This window comes from Peromyscus californicus, unplaced genomic scaffold (assembly GCF_007827085.1).
Source record: "Peromyscus californicus insignis strain IS unplaced genomic scaffold, ASM782708v3 Scaffold_5__1_contigs__length_169319896, whole genome shotgun sequence".
Classification (NCBI taxonomy): Eukaryota; Metazoa; Chordata; class Mammalia; order Rodentia; family Cricetidae; genus Peromyscus; species Peromyscus californicus.
In genome coordinates, this window is record NW_026294573.1 from 76,738,219 (window position 1) to 76,758,837 (window position 20,619).

General features: G+C 38.5%; 1 protein-coding gene across 2 annotated transcripts in view; it reads right to left on the minus strand.

Annotated features, from left to right (window-relative positions):
• The window catches only part of Frmd3 (FERM domain containing 3), a 199,547-nt gene that overhangs the window by 88,598 nt on the left and 90,330 nt on the right, over positions 1-20,619 (minus strand). For both annotated transcript variants that reach the window (XM_052718463.1, XM_052718461.1), the window contains exons 4-5: positions 8,856-8,934; positions 1,408-1,505 (exon numbers count right to left, since the gene is read on the minus strand). In XM_052718463.1, coding sequence (XP_052574423.1) covers positions 1,408-1,505; positions 8,856-8,934 — 177 coding nt within the window. The remainder of the gene's footprint in view (positions 1-1,407; positions 1,506-8,855; positions 8,935-20,619) is intronic.

Sequence of the window (20,619 nt, forward strand, 5' to 3'; positions counted from 1 at the left end):
ATGCCAGCATAATCCCTTACAACATTCTAAACATTTGCCCTTATGTCCACAGTAAGTGTCGTCCTCATTTCTCATCACGGAAACTTCTCTTTGCAACAGAAAAAGACCACTCAGAAAACCAAAATGAATCAAAATGCAGAGTTGCACGGCCTGTTCCTAATAGGTATATCTACAAAACAATCTCTCTCTCTCTCTCTCTCTCTCTCTCTCTCTCTCTATATATATATATATATATATATATATATATATATATATATATATATATATATATATAATACTGAAGAAAAGTTCATGAATTTGAAAATAGTCAAGGTAGGGTATATGGGAAGATTTGGATGGAGGAAAGGAAAAGTGGAAATGATATAATTATATTATAATCTCAAAAACCAAAAGAACTGATTACAAAATGAGAAACCATACCAACTCAAAGGAATTTTTTTAAACCAGCATTATAGCAAAAGGATACAAGCATCCAGACTCCAAGTCCAGTGAGTACATTCAGTCTTTCTGACACACTAGGGCTATGCTCATCCCCAAAATGAACAGCAGCCACCTCTTTCTTTTTTTCTTTTTTTGATTTTTTTTGAGACAGGGTTTCTCTGTGTAATAGTCCTGGCTGTCCTGTAACTCACTTTGTAGACCAGGCTGGCCTTGAATTCACAGAGATCCGCTTGCTTCAGCCTCCCAATCAGTAGCCACCACTTATATTCCCTAACTTTCTTTGACTTAATTCACAGTAGTATCATGAAATTCCATGTGTAGATGAACTTATGACTACCCCATCTTATACAAGGAAACACCAAAACTTAAAGAACTCAATTCATGTTTGACAAAATAACTAGGAAAAGGGAGAAAAGATTTATTGAACAGATTTGTGAACTTAGTGGTCTCTTTATCTTCTTATATATCTAGAAAAATCTGAGGAATTTATAGAAATACATGCACACATGAAATATGATTAAAGAAAAAAAAGAAATATGATTAAATGTGACCTACTTGCTTGAAATCCATTTCCTTGATATGGCTTCACCCCCTGATATGTCTATTAGGCCTCATATTTGATAGGTGGAATCATAACATAGGATACCCATATAAATATAGAAAGTCTCATAAAATGATGGTCTAACTCCTTGAAGAAAAAAGAGACTCTATATTCTACTCTTTGGGGTTTGGAAGTCTTCAAATGTGAGCAAAGCATGGCAAACATTGGAGCTCCTTTCTGCCAGGACCAACCAATGACTTTGAAGGGAAAGTGAATAGATGAATCTGTGGCAAACTACATAGTTATATCTAGATTCCCCCATAGACAAAGCCAGGATGGTAACAGGTAGCAGAGAAGAGAGGAACAGAGTAAAGTTCCATAGCCCATTGCAGTGGTGGGGATGAGTGTGCAGGGGCTGGACTCACCTTGAACAATACAAGCACCCAGATAGGCAGCATCAGAAAAGGAGCACAACAGTCGGCCATGAAAAATGTCTCTTTTAATCTGCAAGTATAAAAGATATCTGCAACAAAAAAGGAGAAATAATCATCTTAAGTTTTAGCTGAAGCATGGAAGTAGGAATTTTTATGCTCTGTTTACCTGAACCACACCTAGCTCTAGGCAGTAGCTTAGACATGTCAAGCTTGCTTTAGATGAGCACATGCAAAAAGAAGTGGAGATTTCAGAATTTAGAAACCCAAAGTTTATGTGAACTTCCAAAGGTGAAGGGGCTCAGCCTTTCTAAGAAACTCAAGAATAATCAAGAAACACATGGTCTAGTAGTCACCACTGCCACACAAGGAAAACCACAACTTATCCATATCCCAAGTATCTTGTGAATTTTTTAAAAAAAACTTTATATGTGCTTTTAATCAGGGGCTGAGTTCAATTAGTATACATGCATTGTTCCTCAAGAAGGGACAGCATCAGCCGGGCGGTGGTGGCGCACGCCTTTAATCCCAGCACTCGGGAGGCAGAGGCAGGCGGATCTCTGTGAGTTCGAGGCCAGCCTGGACTACCAAGTGAGTTCCAGGAAAGGCGCAAAGCTACACAGCGAAACCCTGCCTCGAAAAAAACCAAAAAAAAAAAAAAAAAAAGAAGGGACAGCATCATAGTAACTACTCAATAAAAACCCAACAACAACAAATCTGCTTATGAGGAAAAATCTAGTTGACTGACACTTGGATTGGGCTCTTGAGTCATTGTATCTGGTCTCTGCTTCTCTGCAGACAAACTCAGACACCTGTAGAAGCACAAATGTGGCTGGTAAGGTGGGCCAGAGAAGCAGAATGAAAAGTGGGCTATATTATGGCAGGATCAACTACTATGAAACTCTGCCTGGGTTGTCTTGTAGGAAAGCTGAAAAGATGTATCCACTTTATACGAAAATTCAGGAGATTTTAATTACAAGGGAAGCCTTTGCATTGATAAGTGTTATCACAATAATTTTAACAGAACATTATGGGCTGAGAGATGGCTCTGAGGTTAAAAATACTGGCTGTTCTTCCAGAGGTCCTGAGTTCAATTCCCAGCAACCATATGATAGCTCACAGCCATCTATAATGAGATCTGGTGCCCTCTCCTGGCCTGCAGGCATACATGGAGGCAGAATATTGTATGCATAATAAATAAATAAACCTCTTTTTTTTAAAAAAAAAAGAACATTATAGTTAAAAAAAAAATCCAGAGGGAACTGTTTGTAGACATTGGCTTCCATTCCCTTGTTACTGTCTTTTGGGTTCATCCATGCTGACCAAATTCTTTTCTTTTCAGGTTCCATGTATTTTTTTGTTGTTGTTGGTTTTTTTTTTTGTTTTTCTTTTTTTCACCAAATTGACTCTTCCTTTCCAGGCTCATGCCTGTTTTGTTTTTTAAATCAAAGTAACATATTCCATTCATGCCAATTTTAACATTTACCCACAGGATACCCCCCACCTTTGTATAGTCTTAGGGGAACTCTTAAAAACACTTTTCAATCGTCAATTACAACTTTGAGATGGTTAATTTTAGACATTTGCTTAACTGGGCCATGGGATACCCAGATATGAAGTGGACCATGATTTCTGGGTTCCTTTTAGCATGTTTATGTGCATGATTTGTAGCTCAGTTAGTGAAACAGCAAAGCAGATGATTACCCTATTCTGTGTTGTAGAGAGAGGGTGAATTTACTCTATCTGACAATGTGAACTAGAGTATTCTGACTTTTGTACTCCTTATCCTTAGGCCTTTAGACCTGGATGGAATCCACTGGCCCTCTGCAGCCTCTCACCTGAAGACTGCAGGGCTTTTCAATCTCCATAAAGATGCAAGCTAATTCATTATAATAAACTTTATATGAACACACATACACAGCCACCCATGTACACACACACACACACACACACACACACACACACACACACACACACACCCTGCCGTATGTTTCTTTGGAAAAACCCTGACTAAATACCTCTACTGCTTACTAATTTGCTCTTTACTCAGTCTTATAATGAGCCAAAGCATAATTCCATTTTAAAGATAAGTCAAAGAAATGGAAAATCAGAGAGGGAGATTTGTGTTCTAATAGCATAAAGATTTTTCTTTGTCCAGGGCATGGGAGCTGCCAGTTCTGGGGGCTACTTCACTGAAATCACATTGGACACAATGAAGGATTCATTGACTTACTGATGTTTTCATCACCTGAATCTGTATCTCACATACTTTACACTATGCATTGTTCTAGCCATCAAGGTATTAGTGACACATGACAGGTTCAAAAGACAACCTATTTCCATTTTATCCATAATTGCATTAAAGAGATAAAGTAGCTAATAACTTTATTACTCAGTGAACTGACAATCTAGACTACCTTCCTGCACTGAAACCTGCCAACCTTAGTGAGCACATTTATTACCCAAAGATATTGTTAAAATGTTACTCTGATTCAGTAGGTAGGCAGGATATTCATGTATTCAATGGCTACCTGGTGATTCAGTGTCATGAACCACACTTTGAATAATAGATGAACATGAGAATCACTAGAGGAGGTGGGGCTCTTATCCTTAACCACCAGACAAATGAAAATTCAAGGTACTTGGAGATTTCATTTTACCCCAGTCAGAATGGATAAGATACAAAAAAAATTATGACAGATGCTGGCTTTGATATGGGAAATGGAAAGCACTTATTCACAGCTGATGGGAGTGCAAGCTGACACAGCCACTATGGAAATCAGTGTGGAGGTTCCTCAAAGAACAGTAAACAGATCTAATATATGGCACTATATCACTCTTTGGCATATACCCAAAAGACTATATATCCTGCTACAGAGATACTTCCTCAAATATGTCTGTTGCTACACTATTCACAATAGCCAGGAATGGAAACAGCCCAGATATCTATGAACAGATGAACAATGAAAATATGATATATTTATATGATGGAATATTAATCAGTTATTATGAAATTCACAAGTAAATGGATGGAGCTTAACCAGAAAGAACAAACATCACACTTTCCCTAATATTTGTACACATTAGCCTAGAATCTTTAGATATATGTTTTCTTTACTCAGTGGGAGTAACCCATAGAAGTTAGGAAATTAAAGTATTCATAGACAGGGGCTTTCTAGAGAGTAGTTGATAAAAAAAACCACACTGGTTTAAAGGGTTAAAGGGGAATTATGGGGCAAGAAGGGACAAGGAAGTATGGGGAAGGGAGAGACATAATATAAGAGAAAAATCAGGATGGAGAAATAACATTAAAAACATTTCCAAAATGTCATATTGAAAACTACTGTTGTAGAATCATCATATAATACATCTATACACATATATAAAAGGAGTTGAAAGGCAGTTATCCTACATCAGTCTAAGAAATACAAAGTTCTGTCCTAGGAGTAGGTTATACATTTTGGAGTTATTGGCAAGTGAGGTCACAAAGACCACCAAACACTGCATGCTACTGTCAATGCTCTTGATTATCCCCCCAGAACTTGATGCTAAGAGCTACCTGCTGATGACACCACATATTTGTATCTTAGAAATCAATCTGGTGAGGACCTGGAAACTTTTCTACTGGCTGTCTTTCAAAATGCTGGGAGGAGCTGTGTAATCTACAAGAGGTCAGAATAAACATTAATGATAGCCAGCAGTGCACCATACAAGACACAATGCCTAGCCTAGCAAGACATGCCTACTGGAGCAATAGTGGCTTGAACAACATTCAAGTCACTAACCATTTTCTGATTGGATTTAAGGCCTACTCCACAAGATGAAACCCATACTTGGCACCATTATGGAACTGAGAAACTCTGACTAGGCAGGTTATAGGCCCTAGGAGAGAACCTACTACTCTTACCTGCTAAACATATATTATACTAAACCAAATCCTGATAATTTATCATTATACCCATAGATTAACATACCTCTCAACCTTCATCAGAGAAGATATTTCTGTTTGCACTAGATGATCAGAACAATGACCCACAACTGGCAAGGTGCAAGTAATAAGAGATTGCAGAATAGTCAACACTAAATGGAACATGTATATCACCTCTCCCTCTTCCAAAGATGACAGAAAGAGTGTAAGAGCCCCAGATATTGTGGATGACTACGAAGAAACATTGTCTTTTGGACACAGAAGGGAAACTGTACTTGTGAACTCAAAGCTGTTGTGACAGGGTGCATAGACTTGTTAAGAGCAAATTCCAGCATGGAAAGGGAAATTGGGTATGAAGACCAACCACCGGGCAAAGAGCTACTGACAATTGTTGGCTGCTGGGAGAGAGTTATTTATTTATTTTCCTAAGAAGGTAGTCCCTGATAATTTACTGTGCTCTAGTGGAAGGCTACACATCCAAGAATATTTGGACAATACAAGTTGGTCTCGATTTTGGGAAAAAAACCCACAAAATTGGGTGGAAAGGGAAGTGGAGTAGATACGGGCATAGTTGGAGAAGGGAGGTTGAAAATGATCAAAACTTATTTACAAATTTGTCAAAGAACTAATTAAAAAATAAAATTAATGAAAAAATACCAATTCTATATATTTTAAATGGTACCCGAGACTCAACTAAATCAGCATCTTGGCTCTGATCAAAATTTGTACATTTATGTTCATTATTAATTATAACTAAAAAGTATTAACAGTTCAAATGTTCACTAACTAATAAATGGATAAAAATGTGATATATATACAATAAAGTATTTAAACATAAAAATAAAATACTGATAGATATTAGATATTAACTATAATTTTATATGAATTTGATTATTGAATGAGACTTTTGTTAACAAGTGACTCATTCTTTATATTAGATTGTGATGTATGTTCAAAGATTCTTCACCAATTGTTTGTCCAGTACCAAATGGTCAGCCTTGAAAACAAATATACAATTAATATTATATGGATTGGACAGGATATATTTAGGAGTATATATGTACATACCTATATGTATATGCATGCAATAACCATTACTAAAATAAGAGGCCATAATCTGAAGGACAGCTATATGAAGGGGTTAGAGAGAGGAAGGAGAAGGGAGAAATGTAATTATGTACAATCTCAAAAGTAAAATAAAATAAAAGAAGAAAAGAGATTTAAAGAGAAATAAATGACAGAAATGAATCATGATTTTTATGTTTCTAATTAAAATAGAATTATATCACTTTCCCCTTTCCATTTCCATCCTCCTGCCCTTACCAGATACTACCCCTCTAACCTCTCTCTCACTATGATAGTCTTTTTTCTTTGATTATTATTGTTACATACATAGACATATTTGTATATAATATATATAATATACTATAAACATATACATACATGTGGATAATATGTACATAATACAATATATACAATCTCTATATAGGCATATGTACATATGTGTATATATGTATATAGTATACATATATGTATATAATAATATATGTATTATGTTATTACACACATATAAAAACATATGTATTTATATATTTTCCTAATTATGCTGTTAGTACATTCCAGGACTCTTTCAATTAAAATAGTCGTCTTGGAGTTTTGGTGTGGCCTTAGGTGTGTCATTTGTTATTTTGCGCATATTCTCTCTAGTTTTTTATTGTTGTTATTTGAGGTTTGGCATGGTGTCAAAGATGTTACTTTGATTTTGTGCTGTGTTGTATGTTATTTATTTATTTTTTCCAACTCACTGTACTCTTCCACCAGGGTAGATACTTAGAACTGAAAAATTAATCAAATAAATTACAAAAAATTTAAAAAGTCAGGCTAGATCAAGTCAAATCTACATATTCCATGATTTCACTGACATGAGGTATCTGGAATAGATGAATCTAAAGACATAGAAAATAGTTCAGTTATTATCTGGGGCTAGAATGGAGATACAAATCATAACTGCTGTTAAATAATGTGTGCTTTTGTTTTTGCTTTTCTAATGGGGTAGTGAAAATAATCTGGAATTCAATAGTGGTAATAGTTTTTTAATATTATAAATGTGCTTTTGAAATTAATGTGTTTATCAAGTTAGTCCATTGAAAATAAAAAATAAGCTGGGCGGTGGTGGCACACGCCTTTAATCCCAGCACTCGGGAGGCAGAGGCAGACGGATCTCTGTGAGTTCGAGGCCAGCCTGGGCTACCAAGTGAGTCCCAGGAAAGGGGCAAAGCTACACAGAGAAAACCTGTCTCGAAAAACCAAAAAAAAAAAAAGAAAATAAAAAATAAAAAGGATTGCAAAATAACATTACCTAAAATATGTTACATATTTTTTTCTCCTTCACATTTCACACACACACACATAGACACACATACACACTCATATATATTCATACACATGTATAAACACATACGCACACATTCATATTTACAACACAAACACACAGAGGTACTCACACCCTCATACACACACATATATACATATACATATGTGCACATATGTACACACAAATATGTACACATATACACCATATACAGTTGTATGCACACACACACACTCACACCACATATATACTCTCATTCTCTGCTCCTGAACTCCCAGCACAAATCTCATGAAAGAGCTGTGGGCAAATTAATCAAATAAAACAACTATCTGCTCCCCTCACTCCTTATGGCCAAGTATCACCATAGGCTACAGATAACAGAAAAGCAAAATCTGCCAAGATCTTCAACTTCCACCTGCCAATAATCAGAACAACATGTATCTGCCTTTCTGTTGGATCTGGACCTATGCAGATTATTGTTAGCTATAATTACATATGGCAATTTTGATGTCACAGGAGTAGAACCTCATCAAGAACTAAGTGCATAACAGCTCTTTGACATATCCATCCAGAAGGTGGCCATCTTGGGAGTCTTGCTCAGGAACTTTGACCAAATTTTTCAAGGAAATAAAGTTCCCAAGATTAACTGCATGTAAACCCAGCAAAGAGAGATGAAAGAGAAGTCCGAGATGTGGACAGTTCAGAATTGGGCTGAGAAGAGTGTACAAATAAAGGAAAGTCTACCTGGCAGCTGTTGTTTAGCAAGTGGAAACAGAACAGTTAACTGTCCACTCTGTCCAGAAGTCTCTCCTTCCAGAAAGGTTTAGACCCAAAAGACAGTCTAGGGCTGCCCTCTGCATTTGCCCCTGTCTTCTGCTTACTGTTGGAACCCCACTGTCAAATGTTCTCTGAGAGCCTCTCTCTCATAACCATTGCTTTCTTGTACTGTCCCCTTTCTCAATGACAATGATTCTCTATAAAATATCCCAAAACCATCAAGAGTAAGAGGAGCACAATGCTGACTCCAGAGTCTGCTTCCTGGAGGTGTTCTGATCGAGATAACAGGAATGTCTAGCCTTTAAGATAGCAGAGGCTCTGACTGGATACAAGTGGTAGAGTAAATATGCAGAAAAAGAAAAATACCTTGTGAGCTCTTCTTTAATCTTCAAGGGTTCATGTGGGTAGAATTTCACTCTAAAGCACATGGTGTATGGTGGATGAGCTGAAACGTCATAAAGAAAAGGCATGAGATAAGCAGCAACAGATCACAGACTCAAACACACACAGGAATGTCAGCCATGAAGCCTCATCAACTAGCAGGGAAGGGAGGGGTGTGGTAAGGAAGATGCTAATAGAATGTCACATGACAGTGACACAAACAAAGAACGAGCTTAACAGGATATCCAGAGCAAATGCAGAACACAAGCAACCAAGGAGAAAGCCCGTTTTTCCACATCACAACTCACCTTCATCCCTCTCCAGATCACAGCTCCAAAAGAACATTTCCCCCCTCTGATATTTCACACCCTCATTCAAAAGGCAAACTGCCAAAAAGCACCATTCAAGTTTTGGATTCGTGAAAGAATTTTTAGTGTATAAGGTGGAAAATTGCCATTATACAGGTGTTCTTAAACCAAAAAGGTGGTGTATTTGAAGGATAACTGAGATTTTAGAGAAGTTAGCCATGTATACACTTGTAGGCTGTTATTACATATAATAATATGAGCTATATATGAGGTTAAGTGGAATTTTATTCTCTAATTCTTCCTTCAAAATAAGCAGGGTTAAATCATCACCAGACAGGGGACAGTATTTGAACTATTTTGGATGTAACCAAATTTGTTTCATCAAAAGAACTACCAGTTCTAAGTCTGACTGTATAATGAAGAGAATTCAAATGGAAAATAATTGTCACAGTGACTTTACAGTTGAGCTGGTGAGATAGCTTGGCATGTGAAGAAGCTGGTCCCTGAGCCTGATGACGTGAGTTCAGTCCCTGAGACCTGCATGGTGGAGAACCAACTCCTGAAGTTGTCCTCTGACCTTCACATGTCCTACCCCCAATTAAAAAAAAAAAACATAGTTAAAAACAATCTAATAGAAAATACACCCATCATAAGAACAGCACTTTTATGCTAGTGAAGAAAATCTGAACACACACACATACAAATGAGTACACACTCATAATCACACGAGTCAGTATGCTATTTTCACCAGCAATTTCCCCAAGTTATTGCTACCAACAAGGGCCTGTGTTCCTAGATTTAAGAAAGGAAGTTCTTGATGTGTTGATGCACGTCTGCGTTCCAGTACTCAGGAAGCAGAGGCAGAAAAATCACCACGAGTTTGAAGCCAAACTAGTCTACACAAGTGTTCTATGTGAATGAAAGATAAATAGTGAGACCCTATCTTCCCTTCCCCCCAAAAAAAGTAATAAATTCTAATTAAAGAAAGGAGGGACTGAGTATATGACTCAGTGTGAAGAGCATTTACTATGTAAGCAAGAGGACCCAAGATCAAGTTCCTAACACGCACATGAAAGTCAGCATGGCTGTGCAAACCTGCAACCCTGGTGGTTGTTGAATTTGCTGGCTAGTCAGCTTAGCCAAATGGTATGCTTCAGGTTCAGCAAGCAAGCCTGACCCCCAACCCCCCCCCCCCAAAAAGGTAGAAAATATTGAAAGGAGACAGTGTCCTCCTCTGGCTTCCAAATGCATGTGCATAGTGCATGCATACACATATCCAAGTGCATATACTGAACACACCATACACACAAGTAAATACAATGAAAGGTAGTATATTTTCTTAAGTACTAGGAAAAATGGACATTTTTCATATGGCAATAATGCAACTTAGAAAAATACAGTGAGTCTCAAGCCATTCAGCCTTCATATCTAGAATGTAAGATATTTTATCACTGAATATTACTTAGAATTTATCTGATTTTTTGAAAACTTATGAAACTAATGGATTTTGATTTTCATTATAAAACATTTGTACTTTTTTATTTTTCTTTTATTTTTCAGATTATAATTCCATCATTTCTCCCTTCCCTTTCTTCCAGCCAAACATGCTTTTACCAGAAAACTATTTTTACAAGAGAAGAACAATTGAACAAAAGATTGAAGAGGATAATTTTCTCTATTTTGTGTATTTTTTCATTAAAATTTTCTAATTTAGTGTAGTCTCAACATAAGTGATCAATATAAAGACAGATAGATAAATACATAGATGCCCAATAAATAAAACGATAGATAGGCCATTTTCCTTCAGTTTATCTCTGCTCCTGACCTTTCATTGCTCAAGATCTTATCAAATGCAAATCTCTCCTCTCACTATTAACAAATTTCTTTACATCCTTCTATAACTTCTGTGACGTCATGTATATATATTCCCATATGCTTACATACATGGAGGCATCTTTAATTATTCTCTCAAAATTAAATCAAACCATGACTGTTTCTTTTATTTCTTTCATGTAAAGCTGTACCTGCCCTTTCCTTCAGTAGGGTAGATATAATATTTATACAACTCACTTTCCATAAACTATAATAGCTAATATTATATGCAAATCCAAATTTATTCACATATTTGCCTTTAATTATTCAGGTTATTTTCAAAATTTTACAATCAAAATATGGTGTGGTATGCATTATTTTAAAGAAGTCATGATACAGTCCAAAGCTAGAATGGCTGGGCCAATATGTACTGGAAAATGTTTTCAAAGATATAGAAAGCTGAATTTCCTCACTGGAGGCAAAGTACAAAAAAGGTGATAACAAAAGGTGTCCTCTATGTAGGGCTATAATCTTCTATGACTTGGACTTATTATTCCCTACAGTTGGTTAGCACACAGTTAAGTTCATCACACACAAGTCAAGACTAGAGATCTTACAAAGACAAAGCTTCACAGTCACCATCTTTGAGTATGTCTGGGTGGAGGAACACCTCCACCCAGTCATACACCCAGTCACCCTTACTCTAACCCAAAGGCTGTGTCTGTCATGTGAGAATTTCACCTTATTAGAAAACAGTGCTCACAGTACTACAGTCTATTCTCTTTTTAAATTTTTAAAATATTTATTTAATTTGTGCATATGACTATTTGGCCTTTATGTGCATCTCTTCTGTGCTGATGATTGCAGAGGCCAGAAGAGGACATAGGATCCTTGGACCTGGAGTTACAGACTGTTGTTGCTAGCATGTGGATGCTGGGAAACTAACCCAGGTCCTCTACAAGCAACAGATGATCTTAACCACTGAGGTATCAGTCAAAACTCTAGTCTTCTCTGAAACAAATACCCACAATTCTTCTCTCTCCTCCTAACATACGTTGTAACTGTCACAGATAAAGTCTTTCCATGGTGGCTCTGTGCTTCCTTAAACCTGGGGTCCTGATGCCTCCTTAGTACTAAACGTATGTAAATCTTAATTATTTTCATATGTGTTGCGGCTTGTCACAAACAAAAAAGACTCCACGTCGCCCTACTTTTTTGTGGATGTGATCACAGAAAAAATTATTATGTTGTACTGATGATACATTATTATTAGACCCATTATCAGAGAAGGAATGGCAGATGGCAATAGGAAAAAAAGGAGAGCTACTTTTCAAGGCCATTTTTTTTGTTTTCTTCTATTATCGTATCTTACTAATATTGGACCAACATCGTTGATCCCATGCAGACAATAAAATAGTTTTTGCAACTCTCCTTACTAGAGAAATAAACAGGGTGAAAAATATAGCCATTTATAATGTTTTTTTCATTCAACAAGGAGATAAAGGGGAGTCATTTATGCTTCCTCGTGGGCACTGCCTTAGGGTGAGAAGGTAGTGCTGAGCCCTGACATCTACCCATACTACCCACATTACTGCTGAAAAGGAGCCCTTCTAAGTGCTAAATAACATCTGGTACTTACTATTTGGAACATGTCCAAGGACTTCAATTTCCCTCTAGATAAATGCTTCTCCTTTTAAAGAGATAATAAGTGTCTCTGCCCAATCCTGCACCCGTATCTTTTTGTTCTTTCACTTCAAGGAAATGACATGAGTTAAAGGATAATTCTTATTTATGCCAAAGCAGGCAGAATCAGAACAGAGAACCAGGGTCCAATCCTAACAGTACCATCATGACAAGCCAGTGGGAATTGTTTTTATGCCAGTTAACATTGCCACTCCACAGTTGTATATCTCTGCTTTGGTACTCAGCTTCAGCAACCATGACAGGGCACACAGGATGGTTGTGTTGCTAGCATATCCCTTTCAAAAGAAGGCCTCAAGCTTTAAAGGGAACTTCTAGGAGTGTTCTTGAGCAAGCCACCTAACTTTTCTTCTTCCTGTTTTGAAAGAGGCATTTGGATGGATCTACTGGGCTTTTGGCATTTACATGAGGCATTAGATAAATACAAGATTTGTTATTAGGGAACATACACTTAGCAGGAGGGACAGAAACAGGAGTTAGAAATGTGAGGGAAGAGAAGGGGATGAGTAAATTGAGCTCAGTTCAAAAGCTGAAAAACATGTACTAGGCCATGTAAATAGTGTGTGTTTTGGGGGATAGGGGTGGTCATTACCATTGAGAAATAGCAGCAAAGGGAAGATTATGCAAAACCCATTTTAAAGACCAGGATCATGCAACTGCCATGGAAAACACAGGAGTATCTACTGGCTGACAGACCAGTCCCTGTCACACAGTCCAAGTGTCTCCCTCAGGGAATATCAGTGACCCCCTTTGCACCAGTAGATCCCCAAATCCCCTTCTTTTGGTAGTTATTCTTTTCAGAAATGAATGGGATTTTTAATGCATTTATTTGTTTCTTTAAAAATTCGTACAATGCATTTTGATCACGTTCTTAAAGCCATCCCACTGAATTTAGGAATGAGACAGGGCTCCCCACTCTCCGCATTCCTTTTCAATATTGGACTTAATGTACAATGTGAAACACTAAGGCAAGACAGGGAATTTAAAGGGAAACGGATAGGGAAAGAGTAAGTCAAGCTGTTCCTGTTTGCAGATGACAGGAAATTTTACACAGGAGATCTTAAAAATTCTATGAGTAAACATGTAGAAAGTGATTAACAAATTCATCAATGTGTCAAGACTGAACTCACACAAATCAGGGGTTTTTCTACACAACAACAGACATGCAGAGAAAGAGACTTCCACTCAGAATACCACCAAAAATCGTCTAGAAATAAACCTAATCCAAGAGCGGAACACTCTAAAGCGCTAAATAAAGACATAGAGAAAGACACTAGAAAACGGAAAAACATCCCATGTTCATGGTTGGTAGAACTGATATTGAGAAAATGACTATTTTACTAAAGTTACTGACAAATTTAATGCAATCCCAAATAAAATTCCCATCTGATTCTCTACAGAAATCATCATCATTATCATTTCCTAAAATTCATATGAAACCACAGAAGTTGGCAGAAAGCCAGAACAATCCTGAGCAAAAAGAACAATGCTAGAAGGATTACCATTCCTAGTCTCAAGTAAGGAGCCATAAGAAAAATTATACTGGCCCTAAAATAGACATGTATGTCAACAGAAAAAAATTATTCCTGGAGGATGAGAACATAAGGGAATGGGATGGTTGAGCTGGAACAGGGATGGAGTAGGAAATCAGTGAAACAGATACTATGATAGAGGAAGACATCATGGGGATAGAGAGAAACCGGGTGCTACGGAAGATCCCAGGAATCCCCAGGGATGACCCAAACTTGGACTACTAGAAATAGTGGAGAGGGTGCCTGAATTGAACTGGCTTGCCCCAACAAACAGATCAGTGAATACCCTAACTGTCATCACAGAGCTTTTCTCCAGCAACACAGCCAGGCAAAAGGCAGAGCTCCAGGAGTCTAGTCAGGGAGAGAGAAGATGGATTCTATGAGCAAGTGCATCAAGATCATAATGGGGAAACCTGTAGAGAAGACCAAACCAAACTAGTAGATTCAACTCATGAAAGTTGGATCAAAGGCTGTGGAGCCTGCATGGGACTGGACTGCCCTCTGCATGTCAAGACAGTTGTGTAGCCTGATCTGCCTGAGGGTCCCCTGGCAGTAGGATCAGAATCCATCCCAGGTTCATGAGTGGGCTTTTTGGAGCCCACTACCTATGATGGGACACCTTGTGTAGCCTTGAGGCAGGGAGAGGGGCTTGGCCTTGCCTCTACTGGATGTGCCTCCTCATGGGAGGCCTTGCCTTCTTGTGGGGGGGAGGAGTGAGTGGTGGATTTGGAAGGGGAGGCTGGGGGGGGCATGAGGAAGGAAGAGGGGGATCTTTGATTGGTGTGTAAAATGAATGGAATTTTTTTTTAATTAAAAACAAAACAAATATTTTCTTTCAAAAAAAAAGAAGGCACAATGCAAGTTATTATGGGAGGAAAGCAATCAATATTCTTACCTCACCATGATGCCTATAATCACAATGATGAGCATGGAAAGACAACCCTAAAAGTGTAATAGCGTCACTTTTATCTTGGTGGTAACCAACAGCTCTTTAATTGGATGTAAGACCCACTTAATAGGAGGACAGTCATGTTTGCTACTGGAGAACAAGCCAATTGGCTGGAGTAAGTGAAGTTATGGGTCTCAGAGGGGAAGATACTACTGCCACTTTTCTAAATCAGTATGTTTCCTAACTACATTCCAAATACTTGTCTATACCCACAGACAAGAACAGCCCCTACACCTGATCAAGAAAATTTTACTTTGCAGCAGATAGAGACTATTACCAAGAAACAAAACAAAACAAAAACAGCAACAACAACAACAAAGTCATCTGGTCAAAAAGCAGAGAATAACTAATATTGGGGTCCCAACTTCAATGGATATATCTATAACACAACTCCTGCACCCCGGACTCAGGGAATGTCATAGAACAGGGGTCAGAAAGACTGTAAGAACCAGGGGACCAGGAACTCTGCTATGAAATTAGTGTTTTAGAAATGACTGGAAAGGTACACCCATGATAGCTCAGCAATATGACTCTGTAAATAAGACACGAATAATGAACCAGTAAGCATGCTAATGTGAAAGGGGAAAATCTCTTGGGGCACCATACCTAGAAAGAAATAAAGGGAACTAAGGAATGCTGAGAAAGGGAGATGAACCACTAATTGGTTCTCTAAATCAAGTGGTCATCTCTGAAATCACAAATTGGAAGAATTGGAAGAAAATGTTACATCAAAACAAACAAACATTCAGGAACTCTTAAAACTAAATAAAAAGACCAACCATGCTAATAAAAGGTGTAAAATAAAGACAAGAGTCCCAGATCAACAGCACAGTAAATATTTTCAACAAAATCAGAAGAAAGTCTCCCCAATCTATGAAAGATCATAGACTCCTTCCCATTAGTTACCCCTAGCCACCTGACATACTCTGATTACCTGGGTACTGCCTGCCAGGGGTTGGGACCTCTACCTAGCCTCTTTTCCATTCTTTGAGACTCATAAAATCACAGACTCATTCCCACAAGGGACCCTATAACTGGCCCATGTAGCACAGAGACACAGGTAACCAATGTATAATCTCTGGCATAAGCCCCTTACTCTGGTTTCTCTGAGGTGGCTTGTACAAGATCCGTACTCTGGGCAAACCCCAGCCTGAGCATCCTTTACTACAGCACAGTCTCTTGAGTAGTCTGACCCAGAAACAAAATCCATCTTTCTGCTGTTTACAGGAAAATTGGCTTTAAAGAGAGACACCACTTTAGAGCAAAGAAATGGAAACAAGTATTCCAAGTAAATGGAACCAAGAAGCAAGCATACATAATTATCCTACTATCTGAAAAAAAAAAATAGACTTCACAATAAAACTAATCAGAAAGGATAATGAAGGGCACTGCATTTAAATCAAGGAAACAATTAACCAAGAAGACATTACAACACAAAACATATATATACCAAATTCTGATTCTCCCATTTGTCTAAAAAGTATCCTACTAGAATTACAGATACAGGTGAACAGTAACCCAATAGTACTAGGTGATTTCAGTACCCCACTTTTTCTAATGGACCAAAACCAAACAGAAACATAAGAATTAAATGACACCACCCATCAAGTGGATCTAACAGATTATCTATAGAATATTCCACTCATACATCAAAGAGTATACATTCTGCTCAGTAGCCCATGCAATTGTCTTTAAAAAAAATGGATCACAAAACAAGTCTCAACAAATACAGAAAAGTCTCTTACATGTTACTAGTTCTGGTGGTATAAGAGCTTGTAGGATTGTGAAATCATGGGTCATGGACAGGAGCTGAAGCTTGACATTGGAAAAGGTCAGGGGGAACAACTGGTGAAGCTGCAGCTCAGTTTTCAGTGGAAACACCAGAGTCAAAGGGGTAAAGAAAAGAAGCTTGGAACTATGTGGCAAGGTGAGAGTCCCTGAAGAGAGGTCAGGAGGCCATTTGTGAAGGTGTCGCCTGTGGAGACCCAGCATATTGCAGATGCCAGACCATGAGATGACTACCGAGGACAGAAGCAGTTATGGAGTACAGCCAACCTAAGCACACAAGTCATGTGTGCTGCAGATGGCAGAACAAGAGAACTGAAGCTGCTCAAGCCATTTGGAGTCCAGAAGATGGTGACTAAATCCCGGAAATCGGACACTGAGGTATTTACACTGTTGGAGTTTGGCTTTGCTTTGATCTGATTTTGACTGTGTCCTGGTTCTTCATTCTGAGAGTAAGAAATTATTGAACTTATTTTTGATTTTACAGGAGGCCACACTAGAGAAACTTTGGATATTTTACAGAGACTAAACTTTTAAAGAACAGGGATCTTTTTTTTTTTTAATTTTAATTTTTATTTTGCAATACAATTCAGTTCTACATATCAGCCACGGATTCCCTTGTTCTCCCCCCTCCCCTCCCCCTCCCCTTCCCCCCAGGCCTCCCCCCCATTCCCATCTCCTCCAGGGCAAAGCCTTCCCCACAGACTGAGATCAACCTGGTAGACCCAGTTCAGGTAGGTCCAGTCCCCTCCTCCCAGGCCGAGCCAAGCAATCCTGCATAGGCCCCAGGTTTCAAACAGCCAACTCATGCAATGAGCACAGGACCCGGTCCCACTGCCTGGATGCCTCCCAAACAGATCAAGCCAATCAACTGTCTCACCCATTCAGAGGGCCTGATCCAGTGGGGACCCCTCAGCCATTGGTTCATAGTTCATGTGTTTCCATTCATTTGGCTATTTGTCCCTGTGCTTTATCCAACCTTGGTCTCAACAATTCTCGATCATATAAACCCTCCTCATTCTCGCTAATTGGACTCCCAGAGATCCACCCAGGGCCTAGTCATGGATCTCTGCATCCAGATCCCTCAGTAGTTGGATGAGGTTTCTAGCACAAAAATTAGGGTGTTTGGCCATCCCATCACCAGAGTAGGTCAGTTCGGGCTGTCTCTCGACCATTGCCAGCAGTCAGAACAGGGATCTTTTCAAGTGTGAATGTTGTATAGTGTGATATTAATGTTAATATGAGATCCTGGAGATAAACAAGAAAGGAAAAGACATTGTCTAATAGTGTTGTATTGGTGTGTCAAGTTGACAAAAGGGGCCAATTGTCTCAATTAGTTTTTTGTCAACTTGGCACAAGCTAGAGTCATACAAGAAGAAGAGCCTCAACTGAGAAATGCCTCCTGTAAACTGCCTATAGGCAGGACTGTAGGGCACATCCTTGATTAATTATTGATGTAGAAAAACCCACTGCGAAAGATGTCACCCCTAGAGGGTGGTCCTGGATTGTATAAGAAAGCAGGCTGAACAAGCCATGGGGAGCAAACCAGTAAACAGCTCTCCTTCTTGTGATTCAATGAATGTCTCAAGGTTTTTGCCCTGAGTTACTGGCCTGATGGTTACTCAATGGTGGACTATTATGTGCAACTATAAGCTAAATAAACCCTTCCACCCAAGTTGCTTTTGGTCACGGTATTTATCACAGCAGTAGAAAGCAAACTAGGGCATGTTTTCAACTCACCCTTCCTACATTGGTCAGACTTGGCCCTGAACGATGCACGGTGTGTGTGTGTGTGTGTGTGTGTGTGTGTGTGTGTGTGTGTGTGTGTGTGTGTTGATGAAGAAGATGAAAAAAATGGAAAGTTAAGTAGTTTATATGCAAACTATTAGTCTGCAACATATATTCATTTCCTCTCTTCTCACTTAAAAAACCCTACCCAGAAAAATTTGTATTTGAGAAAGAAAATGACTGCTTTCTTAAATAATGACAAATGGTTTGACACACATAAATCTGATCTCTGGAGACAAAATTATTTATCAATTTTATTACCAAGCCCTGGGAAACTTGATATGAGGATGTCCTAGGTTGTCTTCTATTGTTGTGGTAAGATGCTGACCAAAACCAACTTGGGCAAGAAAGGATTACTTCATCTTACAATTCTGGATCACAGTCCATCAGGGAGGGAAGTCACATCAGAAACTCAAGGCAGAAACCTGGATGAAGGAACTGAGGCAGAAGGCTTGGAAGAATGCTTCTTATTGGCATGCTCTCCATGATTTGTTCAGTTATCTTTCTTATAAAACTCAGGATCACTTGCCCAGTATGGCACTTCCTACAATGGGCTTGGTTTTCCCACATCAATCATTAACCAAGAAAATGCCCTATAGACTTATCTACAGATCAACCTGATGAAGGCATTTTCAGTTCTTTCTTCTTAGATGACCATAGCCTGTGTCAAGTTAATAAAAACCAATGGGCACAATTGACCCATTATCATCTTGACACACTATTAAACCATAACCTTTACTTTCTTATTTTTCCAAGATTTTGTGTTAATATCACAACACAAATCATAATATTATTTTAAAAGTCCTACTGTCTTCTTAAAAATTCAAATACTTTAAAATTTCAGTCTCTAAAATATTCTATATTTAAAAGACTAGTGTTTCAATTGTGGGCTCCAGTAAAATAAAAAATGAGCTACATACTTTGCATTTTAATCAGGAAGAAACAGAGCACAGTTACTATCAAATAAAAGCAAAACAACCATCTAGCAAGTTTTGGGGCTTTAAAAGGCTTGAGCAGCTCTGCTTCTCTGGCTCTGACTTACATAGCACACACAGCTTGTTTCATAGGCTCAGGCTCTCCACTCCACACCTGCTGCTGTCCTGAGTGTTCATCCTACAATTTGGCATCATTGATATTCTGGATCTCCACAAGTTGTACCTTCACCAATGACCTCCTGGCCCCTTATCAGAGATTCTGACCTGCCACATGGTTCCAAGCCTCGATTCCTCTCCATGACCCCTTCAATATTTGGGTTTCTATTGCAACCAGGGCTTATACATTTATTTACCAGTGACCTCTACAGTGCCATGTCTCAGTCATTCTCCATGATCCTGTTATTCCTGAGGTCTCCCTTGAAATTATAGCTGTACCTTCACCAATGGCCTCTCCTGTTACCAAGTTTCAGTTATGCTCTATGACTTCCCTTCAGTCCGGCAGCTCCCAAGTCATCAAAACCAATAAAACAAAGGAGACTCTTACACATTACCAAGTTCACCTGCCAGCATGAGATTCAACCTTGACACCATCTGGAACATAAGTCTGTGTGTTGATCCTGAGGAAATACTCCAGATTTCATCTCAATGTTTCTGGTCTCTTATTAACCATAGCTAATTCTCTCAGTGCCATCTAACTAGCCTCCAGTGTCCCAGTAAAGCAAATATTTCATATCAGAGATCTTAGTCTTTTCTTAAACGAAACTGATTTTTCAGCCCTACCTGACCAGAATCACAGATTCTTCATTCAAAATATCAAACAAATAGTGTTAACGGAGTCTTTTGAGACTCCCAAACTTCTTTCTGAAACTTAAAAAGCCAGGCTGCCACCATTTTCGTTGCTCTCGGCATTATCTTCTAAGTTCCTATAGCAGTCTCAGT